At 44.0% G+C, this 17,339-nt stretch overlaps 1 protein-coding gene and 1 long non-coding RNA gene across 7 annotated transcripts in view; both read right to left on the bottom strand.

Annotated features, from left to right (window-relative positions):
• F13A1 (coagulation factor XIII A chain) overlaps positions 1-8,608 on the bottom strand; it is a 59,762-nt gene extending 51,154 nt beyond the window's left edge. The window contains exons 1-3 of one of the 3 annotated variants that reach the window (XM_009678010.2): positions 8,404-8,608; positions 7,243-7,391; positions 784-972 (exon numbers count right to left, since the gene is read on the bottom strand). In XM_009678010.2, coding sequence (XP_009676305.1) covers positions 784-972; positions 7,243-7,390 — 337 coding nt within the window. In that variant the 5' untranslated portion in view covers position 7,391; positions 8,404-8,608. Of the gene's footprint in view, positions 1-783; positions 973-7,242; positions 7,399-8,403 lie in introns of those variants that run through there. The other 2 variants (XM_068931924.1, XM_009678011.2) reach the window with 2 other exon arrangements.
• Positions 8,609-13,159: 4,551 nt separating this feature from the next.
• The window catches only part of LOC138065985 (uncharacterized), a 151,172-nt gene continuing 146,992 nt past the window's right edge, over positions 13,160-17,339 (bottom strand). For 2 of the 4 annotated variants that reach the window (XR_011139086.1, XR_011139087.1), the window contains 2 exons: positions 16,850-16,953; positions 14,041-15,667 (listed from right to left, as the gene is read on the bottom strand). This is a non-coding gene — a long non-coding RNA (uncharacterized lncRNA). Of the gene's footprint in view, positions 15,668-16,849; positions 16,954-17,339 lie in introns of all 4 variants that reach the window. The other 2 variants (XR_011139084.1, XR_011139085.1) reach the window with 2 other exon arrangements.

Here is a 17,339-nt window from a genome sequence, read left to right as displayed (position 1 = left end):
AAATGTGATGTATGGAGCAGTGTTCAGTGGGGCTGCCTTTGGAGCACAACAGGAAGCAAAAGTCTTTTAAGGGAGACTTTGCCTTTTGCTTTTCCCCTTCTCTAGAAAGGTCATGCCCTTCTCTGGTCTTATACCTTCAATAAGCTAACAGGTACATTACGCTGTGGGTCTCTGATGAAGATCTCTCGGTTAGATGGAAAATGCTTTCTTGCTCTCTCTGCAGTAATTCAATAAAGCCTCTGACATCACCCTGGGTATATTTCTGGTCCAAAACTACAGTCTTAGAATCTTTTTCCTTGTAACCAGGTCAGATGTAAATGTAGGCTGCAAAGTTGCAAGGTCTTGTATCATTGCACTCGGTGTGATTTTTTCCCCACGTATATCCAATGTTTTGTTCTCCCAGTTCATACATAGCCATCTCTCCTGCCTCAAACAAGACTCCTTTTCCTAACGATTAGGTGTTCCCATTTTACCTACCTTTCATATTATCATTCAACATTAAACAGAGATAACTTTGGCAGCCCAACAGAGTACAGTTTGTTGCTAAATATAAAGCCCCAGTACTGCTCCTTCATCTCTCACAGATAATTCTGCTGATTCTCTTGAATAAGGATTCAGATTCTGCTTAGAAGAGTGCTTCTTTGCCCATGTTTAAGCATGTTTTTATAAATTATCAGCCATAACAGGAAAAGCTGCAGCTATTAAGTACTAATGTTTTCCTGTTTATGAGAGACTGTTAAACCTTACTTTGCTGATATGACATAGCTTTTGCCAGGCACTTACCTATCAAATACTCCAGCCAGAACTGGTCTGTTCCTGGCTTGTAGGGTCGGTTGAAATCAATCTGGATGTGGAAAGCCTGTCCCCGCCGTACTATCAGCTTAGGGCTGTAGTACTTGTCGGTGTGGTGCTGTTGCTTGTTAATCTCATGGGATTCCTTGAACATATGAATATCCACAACATGCAGGTAATCTACAGAGACATACAAATAGAAAGGAAAAGAGTCAATGTGTTTGAATGTCAGTGTTGATATCACAGTCATTAGAGGCCCACTTATGCCCTTCCCCAGCACTATCTCATCCAGAAAAACACCCCTGAATGGACCATTTTGGGGTCTGTTGGGGCTTATACCCTCCTGGCTAGGCAGGGATTTATGGACTGAAACTTCTCTGTTCACCTGCCATTTTCTCAGAGGCTGTAAGGCATGCAGTGAATAGCGCAAGCAATTGCCAAAAGGGCAAGGACCTACAGGTAAAAAGCCAAATATTCCCTAGGAGAGGTGTGCTCCGTCTTTCCTTTGGCATCAGCCTTCTGCGAGTCCGAGCCTTGCTGTCACAAGTTCGCCAATAAAATCAGTGGATGTTTGACAGCTACGGCTTCATGTTTCCCTTCCTGCAGCTCTCCATTTGTAAAATGCAAAATGGTTTTGTGATGCTAAATACATTAACTTTTTTACAGCACAACTACTACCAAATGCTGAAAAGCCTGTGAGGCAGCTAATGATCTTGCATTCAACTGAGAGCTTAGACTGTTTGTATTAAATAAAGCTTTTGTATATTGTGTGTGTGTCTGTACACAACTTCTCAGTGCACCTCCACTGCTATTAGCGTCTTTTATAAACACTAAATATAACATTACAGCATGTAAGTACAGTATACAGTTACACGCAGATAGCAGTAAGTATCTATAACATGCATGGGCAAAGTACATGTCTCACCTCTTTCAAACGTGGGCTTCATAAAGGGTTATTGTCTACCACTGCTAGACGTTAGTCCATTCTGCTGAAGACCAGTACGGGATGGCATCATGATAGACAAAGGTACTTTCAGTCGCCACTAGCTAAATGACTATAACGTGCTGGGAACCTTCACGATTGGTGTCTTCTCATACAAATATTCCTTCCATGTGCACATGTAAGTAGTAGCCACTGGCTGCAGAGTGAGTTCCCACCAACACCCAGCAACCACATGAAAATAAATTAAACATCATTCTTTCTCATACATGCTTAGGCAGACAATCGTCAAAACTCTGCCTGTAGGGCCATTACTGCTCACCATGAGGAGAGAGACAGAAGAATAAAGCTTGATTTGCAGCTCTCAACTTGCATTTCCAGGTGCTGACAGTTAGAAACTAGCTAATTTCTGTATTTTATACCAAAGATTACAAAGCTAAACTCATGCCTGGTGAAAAGAGGTACATGTTTACAGCAGCTGGTGGAGCTCTGGGTACTCATGATGGAGGTTCTCAGTTGGATATTCAAGTCACTGAGGGCTAAACATGGCCCATTTCACAGAACTTCAGATAATAAACTTCGCCCATAGCTTTTCCATGAGGGCAGGAAGACACTGAATATAGCCAGGCTCAGGACAGGTAGCAAAGCCACTCCGTAGCTGGCATAAAGCCTCAAGGCTATAGCAGTGTGCAGACCAGCCCTGCCCTTCTGCAGAGATGTATACAGGACATCAGTGGAGTCGTGCAGACAGCAACCACCTGGACACCAAAACAGCCCTTCTCCTGCCCCAGCCAAGAGAGCCAGCCCTAGGCTTGGACAACAGCTAGTGGAAAGGCAGCAGGAGGAGATCCTTGTGCATTGTCACCATCTGCTGAGTGTCACCATCCTGCTGGAAACAGAACTAAAGAAACTGCTTGGGGATATGGTAAGATGAAGCTCCTTTTATGGAAAAGCCCTGTAGAACTGCACAGAGAACCACCAGCTCCCTGACAAACCTAGTCGGCAGAGAGGCTGGAATACCCCTTTCAATGCTGCAGCAGGCTTAAAGTCCTAGTGCATTGTTAGTGTTATTCTCTGCTCAATTCTTTTGGCTTCTGGAGTAAGTTCTGTAGATCCCTAGTGGCTTTAGTGCTGGCTGAAGTTAGGGAGATGGTTTTTGTGTGAAATATTAAATACATGTTGCTCATTAATCATGTTCTCGTTGCCTCTGCATGAGGTGGGGCACGTCTTCAACTCCCTCCCTCAAAAACTTACCAATGCTTTCTCACAATAATGCTGACAAAGCTCATAATTAAATTATGTGAGGTGGGAGTTTCCTGGAGAAGTGTAAAGTGTGTGTGCGGGGTGGCCCTCTTCTGTTGTCTCCCCTGCCTCTTCCCAGACTGAAAACACTCCAAGTCAAAGCTACATATCTTGGGCCTCTGCGAGGAGGGAAGCTATCAGCAAGTTAGGCACAGCTTCTCCCTCCTTGCAAGGGGACATAAAAAATTCATTTGAGGGGTTTGCCTTTTCATCTCGTGTTCTGAAACAACAGAAGATAGTGACCTAGCCCTTTGTTTCCAAAGTAAGCCCCTTCAAGGAACAGTCAAAGCTAAGCCACCCCAGTGTGTCAGTTCTGCATTTGCTTCATTTTATCTCAGGATTTTACAAAGCTCCCATGAAAACGCAGCCATGCACATCCACAGAAAAAAAGTCTCACTTTCATTATTAGTTTTAGAATGAACTACTGGGAGGTCACCAGGCAAAGATGACCTGTGAATGAGCCTGTGCTAATTATAGTAATGGTAATTACAGAGGGCAAAACATGAGCAGGGTAATTGCATGCTTTAACATCATCACCAGGGTATGACTCAAGGGAAGGCTCAGGGCGCTGCACATGACACTGCCTCTTTGTGTCTGTGAGGGATAGCTAGTCATTGAGGGCTGTCTTTGAAGTCAGGTCCACTTGATGGTTTACCCCAGAGTCTGGTCCGCCACTTAGCGCAAGCATGTTTGCTGCAAGAGAGGCAGTAGTCTGATGCTTTCTTAAAGCTTTTATCGTTTTAAACTTTCATGGAAACAAATGAGCACAAGTTTGAGATGTTTTGTCATTAAAAAGAATACCTTTCAAATATCAGTCTTTCTCGGAGGACCAGAAAGAAGGGGCTCTGGATTGCCAACCAAATAGTAGGAGTTTCCAAGGGAGGTGCCCATCACTCTATTGGCAGGAGAAGCACAACTCCCTGGTGAGAACTTTGCAAAGGAAGGTGTGTGGGGAGTTTGCAGGACCATGTGGCCACAAGGCTAAGAGTCACTCACCAAGCGGCAGTAGGTGTCAAGCCCACTCATAACATGTTCTGGCTAAGAAGAGCCAGGGAGAGGACATAGAGCAGGCATGTTCACAGAGACACAGGCTTCCTGTTAAAGCAACACTCAGCTACACGTTCTCCTCGCTAAACTCTTCCTCCCTCAAATAAGCAGAGCTCACGTAGCAAACAAGGGAAGTGGCAAGCAGCCCACCAGCCAGGGGCTTGGGAAGCAGACGGCCCCAGCAGCCCTCAGCAAGTCACTCCGGGTGTGATTCAGCTGAGGCGAAGTGGGTGTCAGCAGAGAGCTAGTCAAGCACACAGTTTACCTCATCCTAGAGTAGTAGCTAAAATAGGTCAAATGAATCACACCCTAAAAATGCCTGTTTCTCTCTGTTGGCTGTCAAGGGAAATGAGGATGACTAGCTCAGCTGTAGACACCTACACAGTACAGATCAAGGGCAGGATTCAGCCCAAGACTGAGTCCTTTAAATTTAGGCATCTAAATGATGTGAATCTGATATGTAACCTCTTATTATAGCCAGTGAGATCTAGTTGATGCAGTCAGTGGAGCTGAGAGAAACGTACAGATCACCCTGAAAGAGACACCCACTGCCTGCCCAAACCATGCCCTCACCTCCACCGACTACCTGGGTCTGTGCTGACTATGATCTGATGCAAGTGCAGGCACCTACACTTAGGTGCTTATAGCAGGTGTTTGACTTCTACCCCAAAGGTTAGCAAACGTCTCAGCATAAAAGCAGGGCTAAAAGCATTTGACTGCTTTTTTCATGCTGTGGAAATGAAATCCAGGAGGCATTGCAAAAGACTTAGGTGACAGAGAAGTGTAGAGGTGTGCAGGGGAAGGGGAGGGAGAGCAGCACAAGCAGTCCTTGGCAAGAGTGCGCTCACCGTGCTAGAGCCCTGCCATCCGCTGCCTCTTCTGCTCTGCCTGTGGACTCTTACTTCGTCTCTTAAGCACAACACTGCATGTGCTATGGGCAGGCTCCGCTCCCGAACGTAAGTCCCAGTCTGAGCCGTGTGTAGAAAGCTTCAAGCCAGAAACCTTAATGTGCTTTGGCAGATGGCTTAAAATCCTAAACCAAAACTGTGTGTCCAGGGACCACACTTAATTTCAGCTGATGTCACAGTCTTAGATTGCAGCTGATGTGCACTGAAACAGGAAAGCTGCTGTAGTTCCCTCCCTTCCTTTCCCTTCTCTTCCCTGCTCCTTCCCTTCCCAGCTCTCTCCCCGCTCCATGTTACCACTTGCATGTTTGTGCCACAAACACTGCGTAGTTGAACTAGATAGCAGAGATGATCCAGCTGTATAATAACGGCCTTGCTGTTGCGCACAAATTTGTTTTTCCACCATATCAGCTCCATTACCAGGTTTATCTTATGGCCACACAAACTCTTGCACTGGGCTGGCTATTTTTCTCACAAGCAGCATCACCTTAAGCGCATGTCAAGCTCCTGCCTTAACTCACTTGACCTAACATTCCTAAGTTGCTACTGGATTTCTGAAAAGCATGAAACTCCTGCCCACCAGCATCACGCTTCGTTCAGAGCCTGGTATGAAGCACTTTAAAAAAGCAGTAGGAATTTTGCTTCTGGTACTGATAGGCTTTAGCTACAGACTGCATTCCTTCCAAGATATCCCACCTCCTTACCCATCTTCATCTTCTATGAGCATACTGGGTTTGAAATGATATCTAGACAGGACCTGTACTACATTATATTCAACAATTTAAACATATACTTGCCCCAAAGCTACAGAGTTGTTTGAAAAGGTACAAGTGAAGTTTCTACAGCCTTAACATGCCAGTTGGTTTGCTAAGGTATTTTCTAAAGAACTGTTTTTTAGAGAGATGGCGTGTGCATTAAAATGGGATGGCATGTGCTTAAGGTGCATGATTAAGATTACAGAAATAATGGTTTCCAATAAAACTTTAAGTCTGTCACTTAATTCTCTTTGCCTGTTTGCCAGTGTATAAAACTCTGTAATTCATGCTTGTGCACATTTATTAAGCATTCTTTGAACCCAGGATGAAAAGTCCCATATGAGCACTAAGTACTGTTACATCTGGCTGCCCCGAGTTGCCACGTTCAACGAGTTGTGCTATTAACTTCAAATAGGCTAAAAAATTAACATTATTTGGTTGGTGACTTATTCACGGGCTTATCATGATTTCTTCTAATCCAACTTTTATCTATTATTTTCACGTTCCCTCCAAAGAGCTGGTATTGAGAATGTGGGCTGATTTGCCCTGTCCCTTACATGATACTGTTCTGTCTCCCCAACCAAATGATTGAAACACTTTTCACAAAAGAATGATGAAAAATATGGGTGTTCATCTTAGTTTCTCAGTCATTTTCCAGAGTGAGCTGATCATCTAGCGATGGTTTTCCCTGCCCACCACCGTCTGCAGCCGCTTTGCAGTGAGTTTAGGCTACACACACCAGAAGGGCCATTAAAGGAGAGGCTCCTCCTTCTCCCTTTACCCCAGTGCTGCCACAGGCACTCCTGAACCAGGCTGACCTAGAAGCAGACCCTAATAAAATCAGTCTTTTATTCTGCTGTTTTCCTGGACTGTTTTTAACCCACACGAGTGCCCTGACCTGCTTAACTACCAGCTACATGGATGTTTGTGGGTGTAAAAGGAAAGGGGCCAGTACAGAGCTGGGAAAAAGTGGCCAGTGGCAGGACCACCTCTCCTGGTGGCAGTGACAGATTAGGATGACTTTGACTAGTTGTGAAACTATATCCCTCTTTCTATATTCTCCCATCCCAGAGGTTTGATGACCAGCATTACCGATTCTGCAAAGCAGAGCCTTCACCCAACCTGGCCCTGACCCAGTCACCTTCAATTTAAAACACTTGAGGAATTCATCCTAAAGTGACCCTATGATTGTAATAAAATTACAATTACTCCCAAACTACTCCCAAAGTTCAAGCTGAGAATTGGTCACTCAACTTCCCTACCCCTCGCTTTCCCTACTTATAAGCTGAGGTCATATCTTCACTCACACAGGTGTTTTTACTAATTTTTTTCATAAGCAGCAGTAAAAGACAGTTGACATCAGATGTAACAAACTCTAGAAGTATGTAGGACACAAATTAGAAAATTAAGCAAGAAGTGTTCTGGTTTTAACTCATAGGCCTGGACAGAGGGAAGTATGGAAGAGGTAAAAATGTACTTTTATCTTAATTGTACACTGTACCTTTTGGATTAAATCCTCTCGGCATCAATCCAAAAGTCTCCACTTCAGGGACCTCATTTTCCTCAGCATTAGAGTTGTTTAATGGGAGGGCTCTTCTCCCATTCAGAGGGAGTTTCTTCTCTGTTTTGGTACTTGTTGTTTCAGACATCCTGTATTAAAAATGTTGTAATACCATGAAAGAAAGATAGAGTGCAAGGAAAAAGAGAACAGGAGACAGCATGGCATGTGTAAGATGAGAGAAACCAAAACAGTGCGGGGTGCCAGTGAGCTACACATTTTTACACTCACATAAATAAAAACTGAGAGGCAGAAAACATCAGTCTAATGATGGAGTACAGCTCCCTAAGGCTTGGAAGGCATTTCGTGTTTGTCAAAACACATGAATAAGAGAAGAAGGGGGAGTGGGGGAAGGAAAAGGAAGCCTAACACACAAAAGTATTCATATGGGAGAAGCAGGGCATTCAAAACATTTGAGAGTTTCTATAGGCCAGGATAAAAAGTGAAAAATTATTCATTCCCACACCCTTCAAAACAGCATTATAGTCTCCTAAATTATATCCCCAGAAAGTGCATCACACATAATCTCCACCAATAAAAATGACATTCTATATTATACTGCAATCATCCCAAATACTACAGCCTACAACTGTTTGTGGATGATTACTGGAATATTATATTTTTGTGTCTATGCACGCATACACCCAACACCTAAAGAGCTATCCCAACACCCAGACAATCAGCTGGAGAGATGGAGAGAAAGAGAGAAAGAAAGAGAGAGGAAGAGAGGCAGGGAAGGAGAGAGAGAGAGAAAGAAAGAGAGAAAGAGAAAAAAGAAAAGAAAAAAGGAAAGAGAAGAAGAAAAGAGAAGAAGAGAAAAGAAAGGAAAGCACTTATCCACTTATTTCTGTTTCACTAACAACCTTAAGGGAAATCTCAGATGTAGGCTGATCAGAGACTTCTCTTTGAGGTAGTCAAAAACTAGTTTCACATCTATTTACTGTAAGCACGTAGCAATGAAAGAGCCATGCCATCCTTCTAAGAAAATATTCATGACTGAGAACACAGCTTCTTCCCAAAGCTCCTGAAAACAGCAATTCAAAAAGTAGCAATTATTTAATAGAAGCAAGTTCTTAAAGGAATTTTTTTAGTTAGCAAGGGTACCTTCTTTTCAGATAGTCTTTTTTTTTTCCTTCTCCCTCTCAGATTTTCTTAAGTATAGAAGAAGCCTGGAAAAGGTTGGGGGCTTTTAAGCAAACTCTGTAAATCCTCCTCCCTCCTGTTGCAATAGGGCAGTGCTGAAAGGGTTGGCAAGCCCTCCCCACACCACCTCAAAGGCTCTGTCACCACTGCTGGCACATCTTGTGTGACAGTCGCTTACTCCCTCCCTCTCCCTGCCTGTCTTACCCCCATCCTACTGAGCAGGAATATTTCAGAGCACTTGGTCTAAGGAGACATCTTGGGCACAGACGTTTCAGTTTTCAATGAGACTGAGTAGTGCTGCTGATGGCATGAGAGCATATAAACCAGGAGACTGGAGGGGATTTTCTGAGGGCCACCACCCAAGAAGTAGTTCACCATGTTGCTAGTCTTTAATGGTGTCTTTCTCTCAGCATCCCTGCAATGCAATTTTAAGTGCTGGTTTTCAGAGTATTCCTGGGTGGACCTAGTGGCTGTTCCTCTGTCCAGTGCCCCTTGGTAGTCCTTTCAGAGGGGGTCACACAGACATAGGGAGCTTGCTGGTGGCCCAAGAGAGAGGGCCTTTTCCTTGCTTAGACTCTGAGCAGTTCAGGAGACTGTTTTGCCCTAAACAACTATGCTCAGGGAAAATGCTCTTCAGCTCTTGCCCATGATAAAATGCATATAACCTAATAACCAGTGCTTGGGCAGTAATTCAATACCTGGTGTGCTAGCTCCCAAATTTCCAGTCATCCTCTAGGCACACAATCCCAGCAAGGCCCTCTTCACAGCCTGTCTCTGTCCTTCTCTGCAGCCTGTGTCCTGTTCCTGGGTGTGTTCTCTGGCAGTTTTGGGTTGTGCGTCTGGTCTCTGCCCCAGGGCAGTCAGGCCCTTAATCAGACATTGGGGAGGCTACACCGTTGTATCCGGAGTTCCTCAGCCATGGAAAAGTCTTCCTGACCTATTTAGGGATCACAGAGGTTGAGTCTTAAGGGACTTACCCTAAATAGGCAGGCATTACTGCCTTACGTCTTTCAAACAGATGTAGGCTCTGAAAGGCCATGGGGAAGTAGTGTGGAGAGGTCCAGACCCTAGTCCTCCTTCCTCCCTTTTGCCCCATACCAGGCTGCATGGTGGGGTCATAGATTGCACACAGTGCCAATGATGTGAGGCAAATTCTGCATAGGCCTTTTTTGCAATGCCACAAGCAGCTTTGGGACGAGTGGCGCACCTGAGGTTACTCCATCCGCTGCTCTACAGAGATATGATGGAGGCATCCTAAAGGCTGGCAGTGTGGATGCAGCCCCTCAACTTGAGGCCCACTGGGCCATCTGTGGGAAGGACCTAAAAGAGTAGTGTAGTAGTGTAAAAGAGTAGTCTCCTCAGGAGACCTGAGGACCTTCCTTTCTCTTCCCCACGTCCAAAATAACGGCATAAAGTGTCTTAAACAGTGTTATGGCTCATCCCTCTGCCACACCAACTTTGTCAAACTCCACCAAGGTTTAACATAACTGGGGATTAAGCTCATTGACACTTTCTCTATCAGAAGTAACTCCATAGGCCAAACAGGCAGTGGAGCCCCTCTTATGGATATGGGAATATCCATGATCATTTATTCTGCTCAGTTGCATGGTGGGTAGGGGAGTGAGAAGACAAAATATGGGATTCCATTCTCTTTCAGCCAGCTATGGCTTCCAGGCCAATAACATCATCAAAGCCTCAAACCTCTGCTGACTTAACACCATTGAAATCGAGCCAGGAGGCAGAACGGGAGAGAATTTGGCCGTATTCCTGTAATGGTAAATCATTTGAAAGAAAAAAAAAATGAATTCCCATCTCATTTCTCTGGGATTTTCCTAATAAAGACCACAGCCTCAGCAAGGTAACTCCACACAAGCCAGTAAACCTGCACAGCACAGCACGGGGCAGAGATGCTAGCTGGGGTCCTGGAAACAGCATAGTAGCTTTAGCACAGCAGTGTAGCCAGGCTAATTAGCCTGCTAGGGGTAATTACCTAGGCACAGCACCTTGCTGAAGTGGTTTTGGAGCCAGCCTAGCTATCTCCACAAGTACAGCACTGCACTGTCTCATTGCCAAAGAGCTCAAATTCCCTCCTGTCTCCCTGAGCATGTTATTACACACATAGCATAGAAAGCCAGCTAGCCAGTGTACTCCACTTCTCATGCAGCGCTGCTCCAGGAGTGCAGGCACCCCTCAAGGAGAAAGTTGGTCCTACCACTGTCATCCTGAATTGCAATTTCCCTTGACTCACTTTTACACAGATGGGCCTTGCGATAGCCATCTGGAGGGCAAGCAATACTCCTGACACTTAGGAACACAGAGAGCTTTCTGTGGGAGGAGGCTGATATTGCTGATTTTTTTTTTCACTTTTTGATTTCTATGTGCTGTGGTTTGTTTGTGCCTCCCTCTGCATTTGCAGCCAGCATTTCAGTTCCCAAAATTGCAGCTGCTGTGACGATGTTACAAAAACCGATATAAATATTGCCTCAGTGCCATGCCTGCTGGAGGCCTGCAACACAAATAAGAAATGCAGTCTCCTGAGGAAGTCATGTGCTTCCCCAAGCGGCAGCGGTGCTGTCAGAGCTGGGAGGAAAACTTTCAGTCAGAGAGAGAAAGACAGTGAGAGGATGCAGCCGAACAATCCCATTCCAGCCACTGTGCCTTAACAACCAGCAGTTGCAGATGTCTCCCTGTGCCCATTCACATCTCTCTGCAGCTTTCAGCAAAAGCTGACAGTGACTCAGAAAGCAGGGAGACCACAGTTTTTGGTGGTGGCAACAACGGTGGGGCTTTGCATCCAGGGAGACTAATGTTCCATAGACTGTAACTCATTTATTTTATGGGGAGTGATGTAAATTCATGCTTATGACAGCTCCAGATGGCAGGTATTTTCTCATTACCTTGACTTCTTAGCATTTGCTCTCCCTTGCCTACTAGACTGCACTGGCCTTAATTTAACTCCCATGGTTCAAAACTACTGACGTCAGGCCTGATGCAGGAGAGGGCATAGAGAACATGAAGCCTTGGTTTGCCAGTAATGCCTTATATTTAATTAATGATGCTCTGGAATGACCGGTGAAAGAGTCTTCTTTCGTTGCAAAGCTGCTACTGCACAGCACGCTGTGGGGAACTGTGAGTGTATGGCCATTTTTCAGAGACAGCCTTCGAATGCTCCTGGCCTTTGCTAAAGACCTTTGCAATCATAGATGCTCTTTCCACTGGCTCCAATAGACTTTGGATGATGGACAGCTGTTCTTCCTAATCCCCACAGAAAAGCCCCTAAAATGACTGGAAAGCTTACTCTGTAAAGAGGTATCTAAAATTTAGCTTCCTGTTGTCTTCACAGCCAGCCACACTTTGTTCCAATTTTTCTCCTGCCAGACAAGGGTTTTGGGGGAAAAAAGAACCCGAAACCCACAAGGGTCAATAAAGCTTTATAGCCAGAGAAGAGGGCATGCCAAGATCTGTCACAAGCAAACTGATCAGTGTCATGAACCAGGTGCTCATATAAGTGGGTTGCTTTGCCCTGTGCCAAGGGCTGGGTAGGAAACACATTTTGCCTACCGTTTCTTTAGCTATACCAAGCACTACTCAGCAGCAGCTGAACATTGTAATGCTCTGCAATGGGGTGACTTTTTTTTTTACTTTTTTTTTTTTTAATTTTAGCCTAATGCCATTTACAGGCTAGACAGGTGCTCAGACTCACTGGGTCATTATATTACAGCATGTGCAGAAGTGCACCTGCAAAGACATCATCCCTACTTCCTCATAAACCAGCCGCTTTCAACCCTGATCTTCTACACATACTATTCCTATACCTCCTTATCTTCTCAGAGCTTCACTCAGGAATTTGCCCCCTTTCTAGATGGTCTAGTATATCCGCCCCCCTCCCTCCATATCACCACTTGACTCCCAGAAACTCATTTTGCTCTTCCTATGATGCACTGCCTCATCAGGGCTGCAGGCAGAGCAGAGTAGACACTAGTAGAAAATATGATTAGAAATGGTATTTTTTTAACCAAACAAATTTCAGATATGTTCATTTAGTGGTTTTGTTTGCATATTTTGCTTTGGATTTTTTAAAAACGAAAACCAAAAGCAGCTAATGTATCTGTCCATGTGTTACAGCTCTGGCTATCATACACAGAGAAGCATATCTTTGCGTTAATGCTGAAAATTCAGAAGGCCTCCCTCTGAAACACGGCATGTGTACACACGTCTGTATGTGTGAAAGAGGAGCAGAGGCAGCGAGAGATAAAATGGCAGCTCTTCAGATGGTGGAACATTTGGAGAGGGGATATAGGGCCAGTTTTCAAAAGATATTGTTGCAAATGTTTATGTTGCAGGCCAAAAAAAAAATATATATATATATATATGTATATACACACACATTTTGCTAAGAAAATGTAGCTTAGGAAACTTAAATCTTCTCTGAAAAATTGTTATTCCAAACTGCAAGTCTAAATTCAAATATTATAATTGTGTAAGCATCTATATCTGAGCTGGCCATCTTAGGCTCCCTTTATCCTCCACAGAGATCTAGTCTAGGCAGTGATTCATCTCCTCCTACAGTAGACATGTAAATAGGTCAGATGAATCATGGCCTAAAAGTGCCTGTTCCCTATATTGACTGTAAAGGGAACCTGGGGTGGTAAGTCCTGCTGTATGTGTCTACACTGCCAGTGTCTGCAGTGAGGTGAGAAGAATCTCATCCTAGACATGGAGAAAGACAGGAATTTATTTTGTTTTTGAGGCCTGGCTTTCAAGTGGTAAATTCTCCTTTTCTTTAATGGGAGACACTGCTCAGAATCATTACCAGTGATACACAGTACACAGTAAAATATACTACTTCTCTCAGTATGTGTGGTTGCCACTGCCAATTATGTAAAATATATTTCCTACAATAAGGATCAGATTTCACTAAAATACATACCAGCACATAAGTTCAGGGTTGGGGAAAGACATGTATCTTTTTGTACTCATCTGTGAAGGCATTTCTTTGTTGCAGACAGAAATATAACTGTACATGTAGTAAGTGAAACAAAATAAGAAACCACTTGCATTATCTGCTATGAATATGTAATCCAGGTTCCCACTCCTGTTCATACTGATATCTGAATGCAAAGTATTTAGTTGGTTTGGTGCTGGGCATTGCCCAATACGGGAAACAAAGACCAAGAGAGAAGCCAAGCTAGGACAAGGGCTGTTCACAGGAGATGGTACTCCCAGGTTCCAGCTAAATTAATTGGTTTATGTCTTGCAGGAGCTGAGGCCCTAACAGATCAAGGAACATTGTTCTCTTAAAAGCGGGAGTGGAGAACTTCTCTGCTGCAGCCAGCTGGTGCAGAAGCTGACAGAGACCCAAAGGCTGCAGCCCTTGGAGTTTAATTTCAACCCAAAAAGAGCGAACAGGACATCAAAGCAATGTGGTGTCTCCCTTGACTTGAGCAAAGACAGCCATTTTAGGTGAAATGTTTGTTTGAATAAGTCCTACCATGCATGTCATACATTTGGGGCAAAAAGGAGACTTATCTAAAGCAGCTGCTTTGCCTTATCACTCCCACGTTCCCAAAGAGAAACTTGTGGTCTAGGGACCAACCTTACTAAGTCCATTAGGCAACGAGACTGAGAAGAGAAACTGTAACTTGGAGAGCAGGAGGATAGCTGAATTGTATGATCCCATTTCAGAGACTGTTGACAGATATGTAGCCTCCTCCAAACAGCCATCATATCTAAAGATGGAGAGAAAATAATACATTTAATCTGCAAAGACTTTGTGTACGCTTCTTGAAATGTACTCACAGAGCTGCTTGAATTTTTTCCAGTGCATTCGTCCCCTTATAGTGAATGTTCATTCCACAAGAATGAAACATTTTGCACGAAAATGACCACTGATTATGGCAAAACAGTTAGTGGGAAACTACCAGAATATGTTTATTTTTGATTTGGCTGTTTTAACATTTAGGTTTGCAGCTGGGCTGTGATCCTGCAGATACTTGATGCTAGTATGTGTATAACAGGACAGGCATGGGGCGCTCAGGGAAGAGAACGTCAAAGCTTCTGCAAAGACCCAGCTTGAATTTAGTAGCTCCATCTCAGTCCTGCACCCACACTGGCTCCTGCAGAGCTACAGTCTTCAGCACCAGAGGAGCTCACCTGTCACACACAGCACCAGACGCACATGGGGTCCATGCCTTTGTGCTATGCCCAAACTACCACGGCTCCTCATCAATGTGGCATTATCTCGGACAGAGCCAGGCCAAAATTGATAAGCTAAGGAAGACCCAAACTATCTACACACAAGCACAGAGGGGTCTGTGCCCTGTGTCCCTGATACATTTGATCCCAAGACCTGGCACAACACACTTAAGATATCCCTGCATGGAGCCAGTTGGCTTCAGCAGGGCTTAGTAGTTCCAGCTCTGTGTCACGCACAGATGAATATACTAGTTTTAGCATTAGGCTGAACAACAGTGTCATGCAGCATTGCACTTTAGCTAACAAGCTGTATCAGACCAGAGCTCTTCCTACATCCAGGGGAAGGATAATACACAACCCAGACAATCTAGGCATGCTTAATTGACAGTTGGTTCTGATTAATTTAGTACCATATGTGGACATGCAATGTTTCAATCTTAATGTCACAGAGTGTTTCAACATTACTGAAACAAAATGTTTCAAGTACACTCCATTACAAGATTTCCAAAGGTAAACATTTCCTAAATCTCATTTCAGGGTAAAACTTCCTGTTCCAGTTCAGAACAAAAATACATTTTTTAAATGCCCGAATGTCTTGTAGAACAGTTTTTCCTATTGATACAAACATAGAGGTAGTGTGTAGGCCCACACACAACAAAGCACTTAAGCACATCATAAATTCAAGCTTGTAAGTAATCCCATCTTTAGGCATATGCTTAAATCCTATGATGTGCTCAGCTCAGCCAAATCAAGGATGTAAAATATCTGTTTGCATATAAACTCTTAAGCTGCCTGTTGTTGCATTTCTACCCACTTTAACAAGTCTCTAGCACAACTGCTTCTTGACTTCTTTTGAAGATGATTTCCAAAGTGGGTTGTTGATCCATCTTTCAGTCCCAAGACTGACCTTATCTTTGTGCAAATGAGCTGAGTAATTGCTTATTTAAGGAAGTGTGCAATGTTTTGAGAAGTAAGTTCAAATGTGGATTGTAAAACATCACAACTTCTTGGGCTGGTAATGGTGGATGTTCTGGAGGGAGAAAGGAAATTAAAAGACTGAATCATTATCCAGATGAATTTCAAAAGCAATTTAAAAGTCATTTCATAATCACAGATATGTAACAAATATACCTGTCCAGCACAAGCTGTAGGCTTTGATTTTTGTGAAGTTTGCAAGTTCTTTCCTTTGCTATTCCCACTGTAACCTTTTTCAGTGTGGTTTGTAAAAGGAGACTCTAAGAAGAAATTAATGCCTTCCAAACTCTCTGCACACCTGTCTCTTTCTATAGCGCTGTGCTGCATCCACAAAATTACTGCTAACACGCACAAGTGGAATACAAATACTTTCCCCTTTGTACTCTTAGTGGGTTCATGACTCGAGTAAACATAAAAGTCAAAGCAGCAGAGAGAAACTGCATCAGGAGGACACCCACAGCAAGCTCCCAAGCACCTTGGCTAATTTTACCCTATATTATAAAGGATGGGTGTGCATAGTATTTGGATGATACAAGCTTTCTTTCACCTGTCCAGAAGCTGTGTAAATTCTGTCAGAGCAGTGCAAAGTCCAAGATAATAATCACAGCTGATAGGCAGGGTCTGTGAGCTGAAGCTTAGCTCCGCTACAGTCGCATTCATTTGCTACATGGCCACTTCTGAAACCAGGCAAAGCTCTCCCGTGGGTGTCTGCATGAAGCATGGAGCTCCCCTTAGGGGCCCCTTCATTAGAGGCTTGCTTTCTATCCCATCTGCTGGCTGTGTGCCCCTGCCAGACTAACCTAAGCTGAGAGCCTGCAAGTAGGCGTGCTAGGACACACCTCTGCGTGCACACGTCTTCTCCTTGACTTTCTTCCCATGGCTACAGATTTCCCTCTGGCACATCTCTCTCCCAGCTGTAATCTTGACAAACTTTCTCAGCTACCATAGCAATGGCACAATCTTTTGCTGTTTTCCTTTTGAGCCACTTTCTACAACAGCCTTTCATTGCTTTAGATTTCCTTTCAACACAGCAATGGTTGGTTGCTCGGGGAGTGTTTGTTACTCTACAAATAGACTGGAAAATCATCCAGAAAACAAGACTGCAAACAACATGGAAATTGATCTATTTGTTGTATATTAAACAATCATTTTCTCAGAAAGGCCCCTTAAATTCTTAATTTTTGGACCTGTGAACAATTATACGTAGTTCAATTCATATAAAAAATAGGGGACTCACTGGGTGTGGCCCAGATGTCTTGACCCACATGCCTTTTTTCCTGGAATTCTTCTTGAAGCACTGCAGTCCTTGTGACTCACCTGGATAGTTTCTTGGCGATGTGCCTGGAAACGGGGCACAAGCAGCATGTTAGGAAATGATGAGAAAAGTGGTAGTAACATTAAATTCAGGCATTATCCAAGGTAATTTCAAGTAAGAGGCACAAACATGGCTTGAGAGGTGTCCACAGGAATACACAGATGGAAATGAGCTCCTACAAAATACATCCTAAAATCAGCCATGTCACCATCTTGAAAGAGAGACATGGCACTACTGGAGAGAGTCCAGCGGAGGGCTACAAAGATGATTAGAGGGCTGGAGCACCTCTCCTATGAAGAAAGACTGCAAGAGCTGGGCCTGTTTAGCCTGGAGAAGAGAAGATTGAGAGGCGATCTCATAAACGTGTACAAGTATCTGAAGGGGGAGTGTTGAGAGGATGAGGCCAGCCTCT

This window comes from Struthio camelus, chromosome 2 (genome assembly GCF_040807025.1).
Source record: "Struthio camelus isolate bStrCam1 chromosome 2, bStrCam1.hap1, whole genome shotgun sequence".
Taxonomy (NCBI): domain Eukaryota; kingdom Metazoa; phylum Chordata; class Aves; order Struthioniformes; family Struthionidae; genus Struthio; species Struthio camelus.
The sequence above is the reverse complement of the archived record's forward strand: the minus strand, read 5'-3'. Positions and strand labels throughout refer to the sequence as shown.